A 21,956-nucleotide genomic window follows, 5' to 3' on the forward strand; every position below is an offset into this window, starting at 1 on the left:
AGGGGGGTTTTGGGTTTTTTTTTTTTTTTTTTTTTTTTTTTTAATATCAGTGAGTTTCTGAAATACCCTGTAGTGCCTGACTAGGCTCCTGGCACTCAGTGGTTCTCTGAACCACTCTATCACCAAGTAGGAGGAGAGTTGATGGTGTGATGTGGAAGATTCTCACCCTTGCTGCCATTGCCATTTACTGCCTCTAGATCTTTTCTCAGTAAATCACCTTAAATCTTAGTTATTATAATATCATAAAGGTCATTACATATTTTAATCTAACATAGGAGAGAAATCTCAATTTTTTAAAATAGTGTTTTAGATTTTTCTTCTATGGATGATGGGAACAGAATGTATATTCCAAGTAGTGGTTAATATTTAAAGTTGAGTTTACTGCAAAATTACCAATCCATTACAATTGATCTAATTTAAAACCTGTTTTCTGATTTAAGATTAGAGAATTTTTAAAGCAATTTTCCTGTGTTCCTTTCCATTTGCCCTTACCCCTTTAAATGTATAATGTCATCAATTTCAACAAACCAGTCATATTGCCTGAAATTATCTACCAAGGAATAAAAACACAGCATCAGCATTATTTGATAGCATAGAACCAACTGTTCATCCCTGATCTTTTTGCAGTTTCTGCCAAAATGGAACATCTCTTAATAGTAAAAGGATATACTAAATATATATATATATAAATATATACTAATTATATATATTAAATTAATATATATATTAAATTAATATATACTAAATATATATATATATAAATATATACTAATTATATATATTAAATTAATATATATATTAAATTAATATATATATTAAATTAATATATATATTTATACTAAATATATATATATATAAATATATACTAATTATATATATTAAATTAATATATATATTAAATTAATATATATATTAAATTAATATATACTAAATATATTAATATATATAAGTATATTAATATATATACTAATATATATACTAAATAACTAAAATTTACTATTTGTGTTGACAATTACAGTTGGCTTTCTTACATTCACACCTAAAAATTTTGTTTGGGGCATGTGTTTCATATTTAAGATATTTTGTCATTATGGTGCGTTCAGAAAAAATGTTGAAGCTATTAAATAAACTATCTTCTAGGATTTTTTTAATAAAAAATTATGGAGTTAGTATGCTCTGGAGTCAAATTTCACTTTGCCAGTGAACAAATTTTGAACGAATTTTTTTTTAAAGATCTCTTTTTTAAGTGTCTCCATGCGAAATTAATTACACATTTTACTGTTAAAATTCTTCTCTCCTATAGAGATAGATAAATACATTAGCAGCCATTACATTTTAATGGATAGAAGTGCATGTTTTTTGCTTCTCTGTTTTCTAATGAAATAAACTAAAGAAAAGATAAGTGAAAATTAAATTTAATAATTTATTTTAAAGCATTTAGTAACTTAAAATGCCGCAATTAATTCTCTTTGGTAGTCAGCCTTTTAGGGGCAAGTAATTTGATGATTAGTTAATAAACTAAAGAAAAGATAAGTGAAAATTAAATTTAATAATTTATTTTAAAGCATTTAGTAGCTTAAAATGCCGCAATTAATTCTCTTTGGTAGTCAGCCTTTTAGGGGCAAGTAATTTGACGATTAGTCCTAAAGATATAATTTTAAGAGTTCCTAACATCCAAGTATCTTAATTTTCTATTGGGATTAATTTACATAGAGTGATCTAGTAAATTGCTTAGCTGTTCAGTGTCAAAATAAGTAATTTTCTAAATATAATCATTTTTATTCTTTCAACGTTTTGTTTTCCAGAAGATAATTACATAATGGGCTTATGTAATTCAACTGATGAGTTTTAAGCATAACTTCTAAAATATAATAAGCTATAATAAGATATATGAAAAAAGAAACTTCCTAATGGTAGCATTCTTGAGACTATAACCCTTGTAAAATAATCACTTAGAGCTGTCATGTAAAAAGTAGGAGTTTCTACTTTATAGCTAATTTTTTCTTGATTGAAATTATGGAATTTTATGGAAAAAAAATAAGCAAATTCTGACTGTTGCCTAAGATATTTGAAAGGNTTTTTTTTTTTTTTTTTTTTTTAATATCAGTGAGTTTCTGAAATACCCTGTAGTGCCTGACTAGGCTCCTGGCACTCAGTGGTTCTCTGAACCACTCTATCACCAAGTAGGAGGAGAGTTGATGGTGTGATGTGGAAGATTCTCACCCTTGCTGCCATTGCCATTTACTGCCTCTAGATCTTTTCTCAGTAAATCACCTTAAATCTTAGTTATTATAATATCATAAAGGTCATTACATATTTTAATCTAACATAGGAGAGAAATCTCAATTTTTTAAAATAGTGTTTTAGATTTTTCTTCTATGGATGATGGGAACAGAATGTATATTCCAAGTAGTGGTTAATATTTAAAGTTGAGTTTACTGCAAAATTACCAATCCATTACAATTGATCTAATTTAAAACCTGTTTTCTGATTTAAGATTAGAGAATTTTTAAAGCAATTTTCCTGTGTTCCTTTCCATTTGCCCTTACCCCTTTAAATGTATAATGTCATCAATTTCAACAAACCAGTCATATTGCCTGAAATTATCTACCAAGGAATAAAAACACAGCATCAGCATTATTTGATAGCATAGAACCAACTGTTCATCCCTGATCTTTTTGCAGTTTCTGCCAAAATGGAACATCTCTTAATAGTAAAAGGATATACTAAATATATATATATATAAATATATACTAATTATATATATTAAATTAATATATATATTAAATTAATATATATATATGAAATTAATATATACTAAATATATTAATATATATAAGTATATTAATATATATACTAATATATATACTAAATAACTAAAATTTACTATTTGTGTTGACAATTACAGTTGGCTTTCTTACATTCACACCTAAAAATTTTGTTTGGGGCATGTGTTTCATATTTAAGATATTTTGTCATTATGGTGCGTTCAGAAAAAATGTTGAAGCTATTAAATAAACTATCTTCTAGGATTTTTTTAATAAAAAATTATGGAGTTAGTATGCTCTGGAGTCAAATTTCACTTTGCCAGTGAACAAATTTTGAACGAATTTTTTTTTAAAGATCTCTTTTTTAAGTGTCTCCATGCGAAATTAATTACACATTTTACTGTTAAAATTCTTCTCTCCTATAGAGATAGATAAATACATTAGCAGCCATTACATTTTAATGGATAGAAGTGCATGTTTTTTGCTTCTCTGTTTTCTAATGAAATAAACTAAAGAAAAGATAAGTGAAAATTAAATTTAATAATTTATTTTAAAGCATTTAGTAACTTAAAATGCCGCAATTAATTCTCTTTGGTAGTCAGCCTTTTAGGGGCAAGTAATTTGATGATTAGTTCTAAAGATATAATTTTAAGAGTTCCTAACATCCAAGTATCTTAATTTTCTATTGGGATTAATTTACATAGAGTGATCTAGTAAATTGCTTAGCTGTTCAGTGTCAAAATAAGTAATTTTCTAAATATAATCATTTTTATTCTTTCAACGTTTTGTTTTCCAGAAGATAATTACATAATGGGCTTATGTAATTCAACTGATGAGTTTTAAGCATAACTTCTAAAATATAATAAGCTATAATAAGATATATGAAAAAAGAAACTTCCTAATGGTAGCATTCTTGAGACTATAACCCTTGTAAAATAATCACTTAGAGCTGTCATGTAAAAAGTAGGAGTTTCTACTTTATAGCTAATTTTTTCTTGATTGAAATTATGGAATTTTATGGAAAAAAAATAAGCAAATTCTGACTGTTGCCTAAGATATTTGAAAGGAAATCACAAAGTTACTACTGTTTGAAATTTCTTAAATACTTTTATACCTCTTTTTATTTTTTAACGCTAGAGTCAACATTTTAGATAATTTTCTTTTTAGTTAATGATTTCAAAGTTGTCATCAAATTAAGACTCTAAAGAATATCTTCTAACTTTTCTGTTATTGTAGTTAGTTTGTTGCTTTTATTAGTTTCTTGAGTTTTAATATCCAAATCAATTTTTCAATTCTGTGAAGTTACCTTAATATGTGATTATTATGCTTATGTTCATTCCTGAATTTGTAGCCATTTTGTATCTTTACATTACCCCAGTAGCTGAAATCAGGACTGAACAACTCTCTGAAATAGCACTTTACCACAGAACCTTTGGCAAGGATAGAAATATCGTAATTTGCATTGTACCCATTAGCCACAGGCTATTAAACACTTGACATGTGGCTAGTGCAATTTAGGCTCAAAAATTTTAACTTTATTTAATGTTAAGCAACTTAAAATTTAAATAGCTACATGTGGCAGGTGACTGCTGTAATGGATAGTACAGCTAAAGAGACTCAAGGGCTTGTTTTTTGATTTTAGTTTTTCACAGAAGCTAAATAGGGTTTATGATTTAAAGTCCATTGTGTAAAATTCAGTAGTATAATCAGAGTCTCTTATTTCCAAGAATAAGATATTAGCTTTATCTTAGATATTTAAAGAGAAGGAAACATGGCAATATTGCTCCTCAAAATTGGTACAGTAGCAGATTATTTTTGCATATAATATAGAACAACCCTTGAACTTTTCTCTGTTAAGAAAATATAGGTATTCTAGTTCGGGTGTGTGGGTGTATGTGGGTGTGTGTTTCAACATTGGGGGAAATGGGCAGAAGAAAAATAAAAAATATCTTATTTTGTATTGTGCTTTGCATTTCTTACATTTTGATGTGTTATCTTCTCAAAGCTTCCCAACAAAGGGGAAATCTACAGTCTAGAATTGATGTTAGTCTCAGTTGTGAGGGGAAAATATTTCTCATCATGAAAGAAACTCTTATGATTGAAAAGGGGCTGTGAATGGATGACTTAAAGATTTAGTTGGGATGGGCTGGCCCGGTGGCGCACTGCTACAGTGTGCCGCTTGGGAGCGCCGCGGTGCTCCCACCGAGGGTTCGGATCCCACATACAGACCGGTTCCCGCTCACTGGCTGAGCGAGGTGCGGGCGCAACACCGAGGGTTGCGATCCCGTTGTCTGACACGAAAAAAGACAAAAAAAAAAAAAAAAAGATTTAGTTGGGAAAAGGCGATAATAAGATTTGGCATCTGCTTTAATGCAGGTTTCTAGGATAAAGAGTCAGAGATAACTGCAAATCTGAGCCATGGTTACTGGTGTGCAAGATGATTTTATAATGTATAGAAGAAAGTGAGGAGGAACAGCTGGTTTGGGGTAGAAAGTTAGTATTAAACATGTTGATTTTAAGGCTAATATTATATCTCTATGATGTCACAAAATGCCCCAAAGCCAGACTGAAGGGTAGAGAAGAGCTAGCGCATGGCTAGATATTAAAGATTCAAGAGTCAGTTGCATGTTTTACTCGTTTTCATACCACAAGCCCTCTTTTTTCCTCACCCACTCTACTGTCCTCCCCACACCACCCCCTCCTCACCCTCCGCCGCCAGTATGGTGACCATAACAAATTTCAGTAGAATTTTGTTGGTTTGTGTAAAGAAGATGAAAGCTATGGAATAGAATGCTCACATGAGAGAATGAATATTTATGAAGAAAGAAATGCAAGGAACATCTAGGAAAAGCGTAAAAGTAAGAGGTCAAAAAAGTTAGTGGATTGAATGGTTTGTATGGAAGCTGAGCAAGGGGAGATACAAGGAGATGAGATAGCTAGGGAGAATCTCAGCTGTGATCTGAAAAGTGTGCTTATATAAAAAAACAAAGAATGGTGGTTTCCAGAGGCTGTCATGGGTAAGGGGAAATGAGGAGTTGCTGTTCAGTGGGTATAAAGTTTTGGTTATGCAAGATCAAAAAGTCCTAGAGAGATCTGCTTTACAACGTATATTTGTAGTTAACAATATGGTATTGTATACTTATTTGTCAAGAGGGTAGATCTCATGTTGTGTGTTTTCTACTATAAGAAAGTGAGAAAGGGAGGAAAAGCTGAGGAAAGATATTACAGTTTGAGGAAAGATATTAGAGTTTTAAAATGAGTCTTTTGGATATAGTGCTATCCTATTTCTTTTGTGTTTGATCTTAGTGACTTTAAAACCATAAGAGATACAAAGTGGGTGGAAAAATTTTTTTCAGAGTAAAATGAGTTTAAAGTAGAATTTATGAGCTGCTTTGATAATTTTTTAGTTGTTTTTCTCCTTTATATACATATACAAAACAGCCATCTGAGACTGTAGTAGAGTCCTCACCAGAAAAGGTGCTCCTTATACAGCAGCAGGGACTAGAGCGATCATTTCAAAATTATTGAAGAAGGATACATGATGGTAAAACTTAAAAATTAGTTTTCTCTTCTGTTTATTGTATAAACACTTCTCTTAGATCAGGCCACACAATCTCTCTCCTGGGCTATTACCATAGCTTTTCAGCTGTTTTTTCTGTCTTAGGCCCAGGGGCCACATCATGCCCAGAATTACATTATTAAAAACACAGATCTGATGCGCATTTCTACTTAAGAATATTTTACTACAAATAAGCATATAATAAAAAGTTCAAACACATTTTTAGATGCTGTTTTTCACTTTTGAAATTAGTGGGTTAGATAGACATGTTCTAAGCTGATGAAAATAAAATTGGCAAAACATTTTTGTTAGCATATTGGCAGTATGCAACAAGAAGTTTAAAGATATTTATAACCTGAACCACAGTAAATTCACTTCTGGGAATCTTACTTAAACTATCTTAAATACCACAAAATATGCCCCAAATCTCTTTGTAAAGATGTTCATCATAGCATTATTTATAATAGTGAAAACTGTACATAACTAATATCAATAATAGGGAAAGGAGCAAGTAAATAATCATTGCTAAAATGATTTCCTCCCACGTCATTTTTTTATGTGCATCTGCTGTGGTATACATTGTATGCTATCGTTAGTTGTACGCATTTCTGCCAGTCCAGCCTTTGTGTCCCCATTATACCTAGCACATTGTAAATGCTCAATGAATGTTTGCAGAATAAATGAACAAATGTTGACACAAATGAAATTGAGTTTCAGTTGCCTCTTATCAAAAACTGAGATGTTATATTTGTTTAAATTCACTAGCTTGCAGTTCCATATATAATGAAGATGTATTTCAGATTTAAACCTCCCCCATTCCAGAAAATATTTTCGTAGGCAAAAATAACAATTTCAAACATTTAAAGGTAAATTCAGTTGATAAATGAATCAAGTTGTGATTTTTACAAATTGGATTAGAAATAAAATCATTGTTTCCAAAGTTCCATTGTACACTTTAATGTAAAACGTTCTATGTGTTTTTCTCCCCATTTTCTCTGAATTCTATATATTTTTCATTTTGAAACTTCTGCTTATCTCCCTGTTGATATTTTTCTCCTTGAACCTATAAATTTCCTTCATAATAAGTTTTTTCAACTGCTTTGTTCTTTTGAAATTATCAGTTGTCCAAGAAATTGGTTTTCACATACTAGTTCAACTTATGTAAAGAGTGTTTGAAATTTTATGTTCTATTACTTACAGAGGCTGGCAAAGGGAAGAAATCTATTATTTTCTTTTAAATTCTTTTTATGGGTAAATCTAGATTATGGTTGATGTAGATAAGTGTCTTAGTCCATTCAGGCTGCTACAGCAAAATACATTAATTTCAAAACAACAGAAATTTATTGTTCACAGTTCTGGAGGCTGGATGTTCAAGAGCAATGCTTGAGCAGATTTGGTGTCTGGTGAGAGCCTGTTTCTCATAGATGGCACCTTCTGTATCCTCACATGGCAGAAGGGGCAAACTCTGTGCCCTCAAATAATAGAAGGGCAAAGCAGCTCCCTATAACCTCTTTTATAAGGGTATCGTCCCATTCATGAGGGTAAAGCTGTCATGACTTAACCACTTTCCAAAAGATCCCACCTTGTAGTACTATCACAGTGGGTATTAGGTTCCAACATATGAATTTGGGGGGGACACCGACAAGAAATACCAATATTAGAAATTCCATTAATTAGAATTAATCCATTTTATGTGCATTTCCTCCAGTCTGACCAGTGGGCTGTGATCTATTTGTCAGTACTTTATAAATATAACCTTAATTCTTTCTGAAACTCACAGTTTAAAGCAATCATTTTATAACATTGATTTCAATAGAATCCTGGAAATTGATGAAAATTGTGTGCTAAGTTCATGAGGGCAGGGAGCACATCTGTTTTCCTCACCCTGTATCCTTTGGCACAATATCTGATTAGGCTCTCAAAAATGTGTTGCTGAATGCCTAATTGCCTACTTTTGCCAGTTTGTTTTGTAACTGTTTTCTAATGAAGTAAGGCATTTAAATAACATGTGTGTGTGTGTGTGTGTGTGTGTGTGTGTGGTAGGGTTTTTGATTGTGAAGAACAAGAGACTCAGGACCAGTTTGTTTTGTAACTGTTTTCTAATGAAGTAAGGCATTTAAATAACATGTGTGTGTGTGTGTGTGTGTGTGTGGTAGGGTTTTTGATTGTGAAGAACAAGAGACTCAGGCTACCTACTAATGGTGCAGGCGGTGGGGTTTGCGTGTGTGTGTGCGTGTGAGAGAGAGCGAGAGAGAAAGAGAAAGAGAGCCAGAGAGAAAGAGAAACCATGACCACGATTAAGCTTTACTTTCTCTAGTGAATCCATAGAAACTCTAGTGGGTTTCTCCTTAGAAGCAGTTTTCTGTTGATACATATCTGGTGCTTCTTTATTGTTACCCCTGTTTCCAAGTAATATTTTGTTTCATTCTCTCTGGCAGATTGATTGCTGTCATATAATTCTAGTACATAGTTCAGAGACAATCTTACTGGTCCAGCTAATTACCTTCAGCTCTATTTGGGCAGAACTTTTACATCAAGGCACCCATGGCTGCAGATCAGCTTTTGTTTTAACTGATTGCAATCTTGATCTAGTCAGCTGTGGCCAAGAGATAGGGTCATGTGAAGTAGATATTGCCATCCTCAGGTAAAGAACCACCTAGAGTTACTTTCTCAGCTTATAAGTTTCCTTGTGAGGTTTTGGTCGCATCTACAGCTTAATTCACTCTTTTCTAATAGACACGGGTTCCGATGTTCCTCAATTTTCCCACTCAGTCTTTATAATCTTATAGACCGTGGCACACGGTCCATATTTTTATGTTACAGTTTTGAACGGCACCTTTTTCAGAACTTTAAAATACTAGTTTAGAGAAGTTAGTGGCCATTTCCCCATCTTATTTCCTGGCTAAGAAAGGATTCAAAGCATGAGGGCCTCCCTCTGACTATCCTTGCCCCTAAACGTACCTATGGAGAAGGAAGCTATTCCCTGATTGGCAATTTTCGTGGCTTATATATAACCACATTTAAATGAGGACACCAAAATATTTTTCAATTTAAAATAATTTAACAAAAAATCAAAAAGCTTAAAAGTCAGCACTTAGAATCATTAGTACTAATTGGCAATCTATAATACTAATAGAATAGCAAGTAGGACAATAAGAATTGCTGTATTCTCCATTTCTTAACTTGTATTTCACCAAGTTTTACATTTTTTCTTAAAATTTCAAAACTTTATATCAGATATGCTTATTGCAGTTTAATTCAGAAGAAAATTCACATGTCAGGTAATTGCTTTGGGGAATTACATGTAATCCTCTTTAAATTTAACCTTTAGTTTTCAAATTGATGTCTAACAGTACAGTAGTATGCTATTAGATACAATTTTATTATGGAAGTTAATGGTTTTTAGTCATGTCAAATATGGGCTGAAAATCTATGATGATATAGAATATGACTGAGGGAAATGATAGTTTGAGGAGCCTGTGGTGTACCCAGCATTATGATAGTTTGACCTTTTGTCTCATCCATACAGTGGCTTTATGGTTTTTTGGGTTTTTTTTTTTTTTATTTTAATCTGGGGTCCAGCACTTATTCTAGCTTCATATAATTTTATTTATTTATTTATTTATTTAATTTATTTATTTTAGTACCTTAGCAATAAATGTGTACCAATTTAACTTTTCTTAGAAAGTCATCTTTATACATAAAACTTTTCTTTTAAAAACAGGATAAAAGAGTCAGAGTATCTCAACCCTTGACAAGAGGACCAAGTGCCTTTATTCCAGAGAAGGAGGTAAGTTTATGTATTAAAATACATAAAGTATGATTTTTAAAAAACTTAATCGTATCAAAGAATATCTCCATTTTTAATATGGAAGTAAAAATGTGTTTTGCTCTTGAGTTTCTTATTCATATGTCAGAAACCTGTAGAGTTTTCTTTTCAGCTTCATTTAGAAGTTTAAGTGTACAATAATCTGTCTCATTTTAAAGTTAGGTAGTACTGCAAGGTTAGAACAATATAAATTTAACCATATTTAATTTCAAATATAACTTTTCTGAACAAAGTGACTAAAAATAATACAATTTAATATAAACAGGAAGGTTTTAAGTTTTTTAAAAGGCCACTGTTTTACAGTGATTATAGGTTACATAAATGTTAAGAAAAGTGTTTTTTTTAAGTTTTTTAAAAGGCCACTGTTTTACAGTGATTATAGGTTACATAAATGTTAAGAAAAGTTATTCTGAAATGAAAAAGTGAGTATCCCAACTAAACCTATTAAATAAAATGTAATATTATATCACTAGTAGTTACTCTTTTCTCTTTATTCTAAGCCTTTGATTGGACAGGATGTCACAGAATCTCCAATACAATTCTGTACCTTTGGTGAGGGTGGGGAGTCAAGATGGTAAATGCAAGAAAGAAAGGTTACAAAATGACACAACAAAGACTATAATCAATACAAGGTTTGTGTCTATTCTGTGGGTATACATCTCTTTGAAAGATCACAGTGATGTGTAGGACTTAGATTCCTAGATGCTTCTCAGATATAATGGGCCAAGAAAAGTTTAAGAAACACTAATTAAGGAGTTTTTCTCTGCTTCAAGGAGTTATTAACTCATACTGAATATAGTTATCCTGAATACTGATTCACTGTTTACTACAAAGATATCATTTATCTTAAAGCACCAGGATTATTCCTATATTGTTCTGAAATTAGTCCACAGATATTTATAGAGCACCTACTATGTGCCAGGCATTGTCTTAAGGGACTAGTAGAATTAGAATAATACCAGATCATTTTCAGAGTCAGCAGTTCTTTCATCTTCAAATCACTTTTTTAGTGACTTTACCATTGAAATGAAAATCCTAAGTGACAGTAACAAAGCTCAGTAACAACAGCTGATCTGGGTGGTGACCATGTGCTAGAGAAGCTGCCCGGCTTATGCCTGTTTCCCTCAGATAGCTTAGGGGCTGCTCTTAGTGGAGTGATTGACGAGTACATACAAAGACTTCCTGAAACACAGTCATTTTCACGGTATGTATTAGAAAATAATCTGGTTTTCAGGTTCTGTTGCATCATGTGCCTGTTTCCCTCAGATAGCTTAGGGGCTGCTCTTAGTGGAGTGATTGACGAGTACATACAAAGACTTCCTGAAACAGTCATTTTCACGGTATGTATTAGAAAATAATCTGGTTTTCAGGTTCTGTTGCATCATGTGAATCTGTTAATGTATCTCAGGCATCCAGTTGGACACAAGAAACTTATGCTCGGAGAAAGCAAAACAAAAACAACAGTATTCTATCCCTAATTATGTGTGGTTTATATGGATCCTATTGTATTTTTAACTGTCATCTTGGTCCTGGTAGTTGACAAAATGGAGGGAAATGGGCAAATGAAAGTATACGTGGCTCCATTATGTTACAGCATTGTAATTAACATTTCCTCACAATTTACACTTTTCAAACATTATGTTTCCTTCAGGATTTAATTTCCCTCAGTCAGTAGTGCCTTTGTATAATTTGTACTTATTTTTCAGAAAAGACTGTGAAGCCAGCTTAGAAAAATAAAAAGAATTTCTTAATATCAGTGGATCTTTGGAGAGACCATTAGTCTGGACTTTAGGAGATCTGGATTTTAGACCAGACTCTGCTATTAATGAGGTACATGAGCTTGAGTTTAGTCTTGAATATGTTTCTTTATCTCTAAAATAAAAACATATTCTTAAGTCTAGAACTCTCCTTCTAAAATAGAAATAAATAATGAACCAGTCCTAGAACTGCATATCTCATATCCAGTAAGTTCCACAGAGTTTGATCTACAAGGTGTTAATAAGCTCTTAACACTTTCAGAGCCAATTCTGGGTATGGTGCCCAAACTGTCATTGTGTATAAAGCTATATATAAATAATCTATTTTGGAGAAAGCTCTTTTGATTTCCTAACAAGAAGGAAGTCCATTTTAAGAACGTACCTTGTTTTTAGTAATTAATATGATAGGCTGAAAATAGGAATGACAGTATTCTAGTGTCTTTTTTAATTTTTCAAATAACACTTTCCTACAAATTATCATATATTCCTGTATTCCTAAAAAGGCTTTTTTTAATGTTGAATAACAAAAGTAAGCAAATGATCAGACTGAAAATATTCGTCTAAAAGTAATGTGATTAATTATCTTCATAGGTTGATGAGATGAAATTGTAAATGTATGTAATCAAATACTGCTTTTGCCTCACCACAATTTGGTGTGACAATGGCCAGGCAAGTAAGTGGGCCTTGAAAAATCTGCCTAATGTGCCTGGCAAAACAGATGGAGGCTTCTTTTCTTCAATTTCATAGCTGTGTGTATAATGTTTGATAATTTAACATTTGTTGTTTAATAAATTGTGGTACCAGAGCCAAAAATGAATGGTGCTTTCTTTTTTATTCCTGTTTCTAGTATGAGTAACTGCATAATTTCAGGGTCTGTTAATATTAAATGAATATTCATTTGCCTCAATAGTGGCATAATTTATGTAAACCAAGGGTGTGTTTATGTCTCAATAGTTTTATTGCTTTGTGTTTCTTGGTTATAAGGTTGTCCAAGCAAACACAGTGGATGAACGTACTAACTTTCTTGTGGAAGAATACTCTACATCTGGTCGTCTGGATAACATCACACAGGTCATGAGTTTACACACTCAGTACCTGGAGTCTTTCTTGCGGAGCCAGTTTTACATGTTGCGCATGGATGGTCCCCTTCCTCTACCAGACAGGCACTACATTGCAATAATGGTAGGTGCTTATTTTTCTATTTTTTTCCCCATTTTCACATAACATTTTCTGCACTTATTCTTTCTCCATTCTGAAATTATGCATATATGTGTATGTAGAACTAAGTATAATTTTATGGACATAAGAATTGAAGAAGTCTGTGGCCTTTTAGATACTAAGTTTCTTGAATACATTTGAAATGCTTGAAGTTTCTTAATGAGAAACATTTAACTTTCAGTAAAATCATTTTCCATGTTTAATCTCATATGATTAAAGATGCTTATAGGGTCAAAATAATAGCCCACAAGTTTTGTTTTTGCTCCTGATGTCTTATTTTTATTTTTAATAAAAGCACAAGTTGTTTATGACATTTTTCTTAGTCATTTTAAACTTAAAGAATATCATTAATTTGGCCAAATACAGGAAAAGTATCAGCATTAATGGAGAATCTGGGTAAGAAAATAATTCTTAAATAAATTATAGCAAATAGATAAAATATGGTTCTTAAATAAAAAATTTAAATAAAGTATAGTTCTTGTTACAAACTGGTTGACTAGTTAATGTTATTATTGGCAGGTGGTGGGGGTCAGGTAAGAGAATTATAAATCGGGACAATAGACAGAAGGAATGAGAAGGGTAGAAAGAAACAGTGCTACAGTTGGCTGTTGAATGAAGAAAAAGATGAATGAGAGCATAATACAAGTGCTGTACATTTGGAGAGGTTAGGGGAACAGCTGGTGTAACAGAGTTAGCAGAGATAGCCAGAAGTTAGCAGATTAGTTTTTACCAAGTTTGATTTGATTATCTCTATTATATTCTCACTAGAGTTTTAAACAACAAAAAAAGCAGAATTGTGTGTTTTATTAAATGATGAACTTTACTAAGACTATAAGCTTACGGTTTTGACAACAGTAAGGCTGAAAGTAGACTTAGAATGCTTACAAACTAAGAGAGAAACAAGATGTAGGGAATAGAAAGAATAAAACAGTACTATTTTACTGAGACGCCGCCCTGAAGAAGAGAGGTCAGAAGTCAGCTTTGCACAGATTTACTAAGTTGTCAGCATTGAGGCTAACTCTGCCTGTGAAAGAAAAGGGTCAGTGAGCTTCAGTTTCATTTGAGTAGGATGATCTATACAGATATGAGTGAAATCACAGTTATCTTAAAGGGGATATAAGAAGTACTCAAGTTAGCATGAATTCTGAATTGTTAGAATACAAGTTAATGGGATTTTATTAAATAGAACACAGTAGATATATTTACCATAATGAAATGGACGTGCATTTCCCTAACATAGCTAGAAAGTGGGCTCTGGGTTAATCTACACCAACTTCTGGGTTAGAAAATAATTGGCTTCATGTGACAATAATTTGCTTATACAAATATCAGGATCATGTATTGATTCAGGAATCTATTACAGCACTGTGATTGACATTTTAGAAGAAGGAGGACTCTGTAAGAAAAGAGCTATTGGCTATAAAAATTATTATCTAAATTATTTGTTTAGAAATAGTGGAATGAGACTCTACCATGATTGTTCTATCAACAAATTTTTCTTTGTGCTTTAGGCTGCAGCTAGACATCAGTGTTCTTACTTAATAAACATGCATGTGGATGAATTTTTAAAGACTGGAGGTATTGCTGAATGGTTGAATGGTTTGGAATATGTACCCCAAAGACTGAAAAATCTTAATGAAATAAATAAATTGCTAGCACACCGACCCTGGCTGATCACGAAAGAGCACATTCAGGTACTGAGTATTTCTTTGAAATAAAAAGAAAGTTTTTCTACTGATTCTAAGAGTTAATTTTTAAGTATTTTGCTTAACACTTAATTTTAAATGCTTGCATATTAGGAACTTGAAAAATAAAAAATAGTCTACTAATACATGTAGAAAAGGTAAGTTAGAAAGTCAGTCGGTTTAATTTAAGTGCAAATAAATACTTATTTTTAAGTAGTCATTAATTAGGTTGTGCAAGTACTTTGGTGAGTGTCTATGAGAAAAATTGGTTTCTATTTCAAGCAGTAGGTAGAATACACTAGCATGATAAGATGACTTGGTTCTCGTCTCTGTTACTTACAAGTTTGTGCCCTTAGTGAGTTAACTTCAGTGGGCCTCAGTTTCCCCCTCTGTAAAATGAGGAGGCTAAATTAGATAAGTTCTAGACTCTTTTCTAGTTCTAACATTTCATAATTTTAAGATTCTCAGAAAATGACTTTGCAACTAAAAAGTTATTTACCAGCTGGTGCGTGAATTCTTAAATGCCTGTAGAAACTAGAATTCAGATCAGAAATAGAGTTGTTGGATTGACTAAGAACACATATTTCAGAAGGAGCTTCCATCAAAGGCCTACAGAGTGAGGTTATTATACAATATGATTAGAACTGTGCTTGGCACACAGTAGCTATTCAATAAATAGGAGCTATCATCTAAATTACTATCAGTAGAAGCCTTAGTTATTTAAAATCTCTGTTTCTGATGCATAGAAATGTCCTTGTCTTTTAGATCCTCTTATTAGAACACATTCTTGTTTGATATTTGCACAAATATCAAACAAAATATGTTATTTAGTCAAACATAGCTTTTGTCAGTCTCTATACTCTCAGATTTTGATGATCTCAGAATTTGTGAAGCACAATGCTGTCCTAAGGTTTATGTTCTGATTTGGTAATATGTTAAAGGAATTTAATATTATTTTTATGTCATATCTTAATTACTGTGTGCCATGTGCTTTTGTGGGCCTAAGAAGATGTGCTTGGAATCAAGTGCAGGAGAGGCAAAGGGTAATGACAATAATCAGAGCACAATAGTGCATGAACATACAAATAAAGATAATGAGATCAGAAGGTTTCTTGAAAGAGGTAACATGTGAGCTAGGATTTGAAGAATAAGTGGGAGTTTACAAGAAGAGGTCATTTCAGAGAAAGAAATAGAGTATGCAGTGTTATGGTACATTGAGAAAATAGCTAACAGCTTCAGGTTATTGAAGTATAAGGATGTTTATGTTAAGGTGGGGATGCGGAGTGGGAAAAATTGGGATCGTATTGTATTACCCAATGAATACTGTATTAAAGAATTTGCACTTAAAAAAAAAAAGGATTTGTAATTTATCCTGAGAAACTTACGGTCTCCAGAGTTATGTAATGGTACATCAGGGGGTGCACAAGACAGTCCTTCGAAATATTAGAAAATATGTGTGTGTGTATATTCTTATCCTTTTAAATTTCTGTATTTGTATATTTTATAATGTTACTATTATAGTATGTGTATATAACTATTCTATATAAAATATATTTTATAAACACATATTAATTTATAAATATACATGATATCAGGGGTTAGGTCTCCCAGTTGTTACTATTGCAAGTGTATATATATTAAAAGAGCTTGGAAATCACTAAGATAGAAAATCAACAATTACTAAAGATTTTTGCTATAATATAAAAATATTTGGTGATGCAGAAGATAAATAATGGATTAGAAGCAGGGAGGCCAGTCACAGTAGTACAACTAAAAGATAGTTTTTCTTAAAAAAAAAAAAAAAAAAAAAAAAAAGCTGGGGGGGGATAAAGAGAAGGGATAAAACTATTCTTTCTTTTTTTTTTTCTATTGACAAATGATTGTAGGTATCCGTGGGGTACAGCATTGAATATCAATACCTGTGTGCAGTATGTGATGCTCAAATCAGAAATATTGTGTGATGATAGATAGTACTATATCTATCATCACACAATATAATCATTTTTTGTGGCCCTTTACCAGAATCCTCTGGTGGCCTCAGTTCCATTCTCTCCTTTTGAAAGTTCAATGAATTATTGTGATTATTATATCTTTCATTCTTTTTTATTTATTTGGGGTTTTTTAAGCTCCCACTTAGGAGTGAAGACATCAGTATTTCTCTTTCTGTGCCTGGTTTATTTCTCTTAACCTAATTTTCTCTAAGTTCATCCGTATTGCTGCAAATGGCAAAATTTCATTCTTTCTTATGGCAGAATAGTATTCCATTGTGTTTATATACCACATTTCCCTTATTCAGTTGTCCATCACTGGACATTTAGGTTGGTTCCAACTCTTAGCTATTGTAAGTAGAGCTGTGATAAACACAGGAGTGCAGGTAATCCTTTGACGTGATGATTTCCATTCTTTTGGATATACACCCAGCAGCGGGATTGCTGGATCATATGGCAGTTCTATCTGTAGTTGTTTGAGAAACCTCCATACTGTTTTCCATAGTGCCTGCTCTAATTTACAGTCCCACCAACAGTGTAGAAGGGTTCCCCTTTCTCTGCATCCTCATCAGCACTTGTTATTGTCTGTCTTTTTTATTTTGGCCAGTCTAACTGGTGTGAGATGATACTTCAGTGTGGTTTTGATTTGTATTTCTCTGATGCTTAGTGATGTTGAGTATTTTATCATGTATCTATTGGCCACATGTATATCTTCCTTTGAGAAATGTCTGTTTAGCTCCTTTGCCCTTTTTAAAATCAGGTTACTTCTTTTTTTTTCCTGTTAAGTTGTTTGAGTTCTTTGTATATCCTGGATATTAATCCCTTGTCAGATGCGTAGTTTGCAAATATTTTGTCCCATACTGTACACTGTTTTTTTGCTCTGTTGGTTGTTTCTATTGCTGTGCAGAAGCTTTTTAGTTTGATAGAATCCCACTTGTTTATTTTTTCTTTTGTTGCCTGTGCTTTGGGGGTCTTATTCATAAAATCTTTGCCCACTCCCTACTTCCTGAAGTATTTCCCCAGTGTTTTCTTTTAGGAGTTTTATAGTTTCAGGTTTTGTATTTAAGTCTTTAATCCATTTTGAGTTGATTTGGGCATATGGTGAGAGGTATGGGTCTAATTTCATTCTTCTACATATAGATATCCAATTTTCCCAGTACCGTTTATTGAAAAGGTAGTCTCTTCCCCAGTATGTGTTCTTGGTGCCTTTGTCAAAGATCAGATGGCTATAGATGTATGGGCTGATTTATGGGTTTTCTACTCTGTTCCATTGGTCTGTGTGTCTGTTTTTATGCCAGTACCATTTTTGGTACTATGGCTTTGTAGTATAGTTTGAAGTCAGGTAGTGTTATGCCTCCGGCTTTATTTTTTTGGATCAGTATTGCTTTGGCTATTCGGGGTCTTTTGTTGTTCCATATAAATGTTAGACATTCACAGACATTTTCTGTGAACAATGTCATTGGTATTTTGATGGGGATTGCATTGAATCTGTAGATTGCTTTGGGTAGTATGCACATTCTCATAATGTTTATTCTTCCAATCCAAGAGCATGGAATGTTTTTCCATCTTTTTGTGTTCTTTTAAATTTCTTTCAGCAGTGATTTGTAGTTCTCATTGTAGAGCTCCCTCACCTCCTTAGTTAAATTGGTTCCTATGTATTTTATTTTTTTTGATAAATATTGTAAATTCGCTTGCTTTCTTGATTTCTTTTTCTGCTAGTTCGTTATTGGAGTATAAAAACACTAGTGATTATTACATGTTGATTTTGTATCTTGCAACTTTACTACAATTGTTTAGCAGCTCTTAAGAGTTTATTGATAGAGTCTTTAGATTTTTCTCTATAGAGGATCATGTCATTTGCAAACATGGACCCTTTGGCTTCATCTTTTCCATTCTGGATGCCCATTATTTCTTTCTCTTGCCTGATTGCTCTGGCTAATACTTCCAATACATGTTAAATAGGAGTGGTGAGAGTGAGCATCCTTGTCTCATTCGTGTTCTTTTCTCATTCCATTCAGTATATTGGCAGTAGATTTGTCATATGTGACTTTATTGTTCTTAAGATACTTTCTTTCTATACCTAATTTTCTGAGTGTTTATCATGACACCATGCTGAATTTTGTCAAATGCTTTTTCTGCATCTATTGAGATTATCATATGATTTTTAAATCAAAAATGACTTTATTGTTCTTAAGATACTTTCTTTCTATACCTAATTTTCTGAGTGTTTATCATGACACCATGTTGAATTTTGTCAAATGCTTTTTCTGCATCTATTGAGATTATCATATGATTTTTAAATCAAAATCCTTGATTTTGTTGATGTGATGTATCACATTTATTGACTTATGTTGAACCATCCTTGCATCCCTGGGATGAATCCCACTTGATCATGGTGTATACTTTTTTTGATGTGTTGCTGTATTCTATTTGCTAACATTTTGTTGGGTATTTTTGCATCTGTGTTCATGAAAGTATTGGCCTGTAGTTTTCCATTTTTGTTGTATCTTTGTCTCATTTTGGAATCAGGATGATGCTGAACGCATAGAATGAGTGTGGGAAATGGCCTCTGTTTCAATTTTTTGGAATAGTTTGAAGGGAATTGGTATAAATTCCTCTTCAAAGGTTTGATAGAATCCAGCAGTAAATCCATCTGGTCCTGGGCTTTTACTTGTTGGGAGACTGCTGATTACTGCTTCGGTATCCTTGCTTATGATTAGTCTGTTTAAGATTTCTATTTCAACTTGGTTCAGTCTTGGTAGTTTGTATATGTCTAGAAATTTATGCATTTCCTCCAGGTTTTCAATTTGTTGGCATATATATAGTTGTTCATAATAGTCTCTAATGATTCTTTGAGTTTCTGTGGTATCAGTTGTAATGTCTCCTTTTTCATTTCTGATTTTTGTTATTTGCATCTTCTCTCTGTTTTTTAGTTAGCCTAGCTTATGGTTTGTCTATTTTGTTTATGTTCTGAGAAAAATAACTTTTTGTTTTTTTGAACATTTGTATCATTTTGGGGGTCTCTATTTCATCTAGTTCTGCTCTGATCTTAATTATTTCCTTCCTTCTACTAATTTAGATGATGGATTGTTCTTGTTTTTCTAGTTGTTTGTGATGTAGCATTAGGTTGTGTATTTGAGATCTTTCATCTTTCTATTTTTTTTAATGTAATTGCAATTAACTTCCCTCTTGGTACTGCTTTTGCCGCATCCCACAGATTTTGGAATGATGTGTCTTTACTTTCATATCTTTTAAGAAATTTTTTTGATTTCCTGTTTGATTTCTTCTTGGACACATAGGTGGTTTAGCAGCATGTTGTTTAATTTGCATGTATTTGTATAGTTTCCAGAATTTCTCTTATCAATTTCTAGTTTTAGTCTGTTGTGGTCTGAAAAGGTGCTTGAAATGATTTCAGTTTTTTAAATTCGTGAGACTTGATTTGTGACCTAACATGTGGACTATCCTGGAGAATGTTCCATGTGCTGATGAAGAGAATGTGTATTCTGTACTTGTTGGATGAAATGTTCTGTACATATCTGCCAGGTCCAATTAGTCTAAAGTGTAGTTTAAATCCTGTGTTTCTCTGTTGATTTGTTGCCTAGATGATCTGTCCAGTGTTGAGAAAGAGGTGTTCAGGTCCACAGCCATTATCGTATTTGGGTCTATCTCTTTCCTTAGGTCTAATAATGTTTCTTTTATATATTTGGGTGTTCCAGTGTTGGGTGTATATATATTTATGATTGTTATGTCTTCTTGCTAAGTAGATCCCTTTATCATTATATAGTGGCCTTATTTGTCTCTTTTCATAGTTTTTTGTTTAAAGTCTATTTTATCTGATATAAGAATAGCTACTCCTGCTCGTTTTTGGTTTCCATTTGCATGGTATGTTTTTTTCCATCCCTTCACTACTAGGCTGTGTGTGTCTTTACAGATGAGGTGAATCTCTTGAATACAGCATATAATTGGGTCTAGTTTTTAATTCTGTCAGACAGTCTGGGTCTTTTGAGTGGGGAATTTAATCCATTCTTATTTAGGTTTGTTATTGAAAGGGTATTGTCTTACTCTTGGCATTTTATCAATTTTCATTTGGATATTTTAAGTATCATTTGTTCCTTTCTCATCTTCTATTATTTATCTTGGATGTTTATTGATTTTTTGAGGTGGTAAGGTTTAGTTTCTGTCAACTTCTCATTTGCATTTTTATTCTACCAGTGGGTTTTGTTCTTTCATATGTATTCGTGGTAGTGATTATTGCTTTCCCAATTCTATATGTAGGATTCCCTTGAGGATTTTTTTTCAGGGTTGTGTTTGTGTGGTGGTGAACTCCTGCAGTTTTGTTTGTCTGGGGAAATCACTATTTTTACCTCATTTCTGAAGGATAGCCTTGCTTGGTATAATATTCTTGGCTGGCAGTTTTTTTATTTTAGTATTTTGAATATATCCCATTTTCTTCTGGCCTGTAGAGTTTCTGTTGAGAAGTCTGCTGATATTCTGATGTGGGCTCCCTTATACGTGACTTGATGCTTTTCTCTTGCTGCTTTTAGGATTCTCTCTTTGTCTTTGAGCTTTGCTAGTTTGCTCTAATGTGTCTTGAAGAGTATCTTTTTTTTTTTTTGCTATTTGGTGATCTTTGAGCCTTCTGAATCTGAAGGTCCATGTCTCTCCATATACCTGGGGAGTTTTCAGTTATTATTTCATTGAATAGATTTTCAATGCCTTTTCTTTTTTCTTCCCCTTCTGGAAACCCACAATTTGATGTTTGTGCACTTCAGGTTGTCTGATAGCTCTCTTAGATTTTCTCCATTTTTTAAAATTCTTTTTTTTTTATTGTCCACTTGGTTTATTTCAAAAAGACATATTCGAGATCCGAAGTTCTTTCTTCTGCTTGCTCTAACCTGCTGCTTAAGCTCTCAGTTGTGTTTTTTATTTTATTAAATGAATCCTTCAGTTCCAACAGTTTTGCTACATTCTTTTTTTTCTTTTCCTTTTTGTCTTTTTTACTGACCGGTAACGGGATCGCAACCCTCGGTGTTGCGCCCGTACCGGGGACCAGCAACGGGATCACAACCCTCAGTGCTGCGCCCGCACCACGCTCAGCCAGTGAGCGGGAACCGGTCTCCACATGGGATCCGAACCCTTGGCGGGAGCGCCG

At 32.7% G+C, this 21,956-nt stretch overlaps 1 protein-coding gene across 1 annotated transcript in view; it reads left to right on the forward strand.

The window, feature by feature from the left end:
- The window catches only part of SESN3 (sestrin 3), a 79,672-nt gene that overhangs the window by 31,036 nt on the left and 26,680 nt on the right, over positions 1–21,956 (forward strand). Inside the window, exons 2-4 of the mRNA XM_008583785.1 lie at positions 10,052–10,117; positions 12,898–13,095; positions 14,643–14,825. Coding sequence (XP_008582007.1) covers positions 10,052–10,117; positions 12,898–13,095; positions 14,643–14,825 — 447 coding nt within the window. The remainder of the gene's footprint in view (positions 1–10,051; positions 10,118–12,897; positions 13,096–14,642; positions 14,826–21,956) is intronic.

This window comes from Galeopterus variegatus, unplaced genomic scaffold, assembly GCF_000696425.1.
Source record: "Galeopterus variegatus unplaced genomic scaffold, G_variegatus-3.0.2 Scaffold3040, whole genome shotgun sequence".
Classification (NCBI taxonomy): Eukaryota; Metazoa; Chordata; class Mammalia; order Dermoptera; family Cynocephalidae; genus Galeopterus; species Galeopterus variegatus.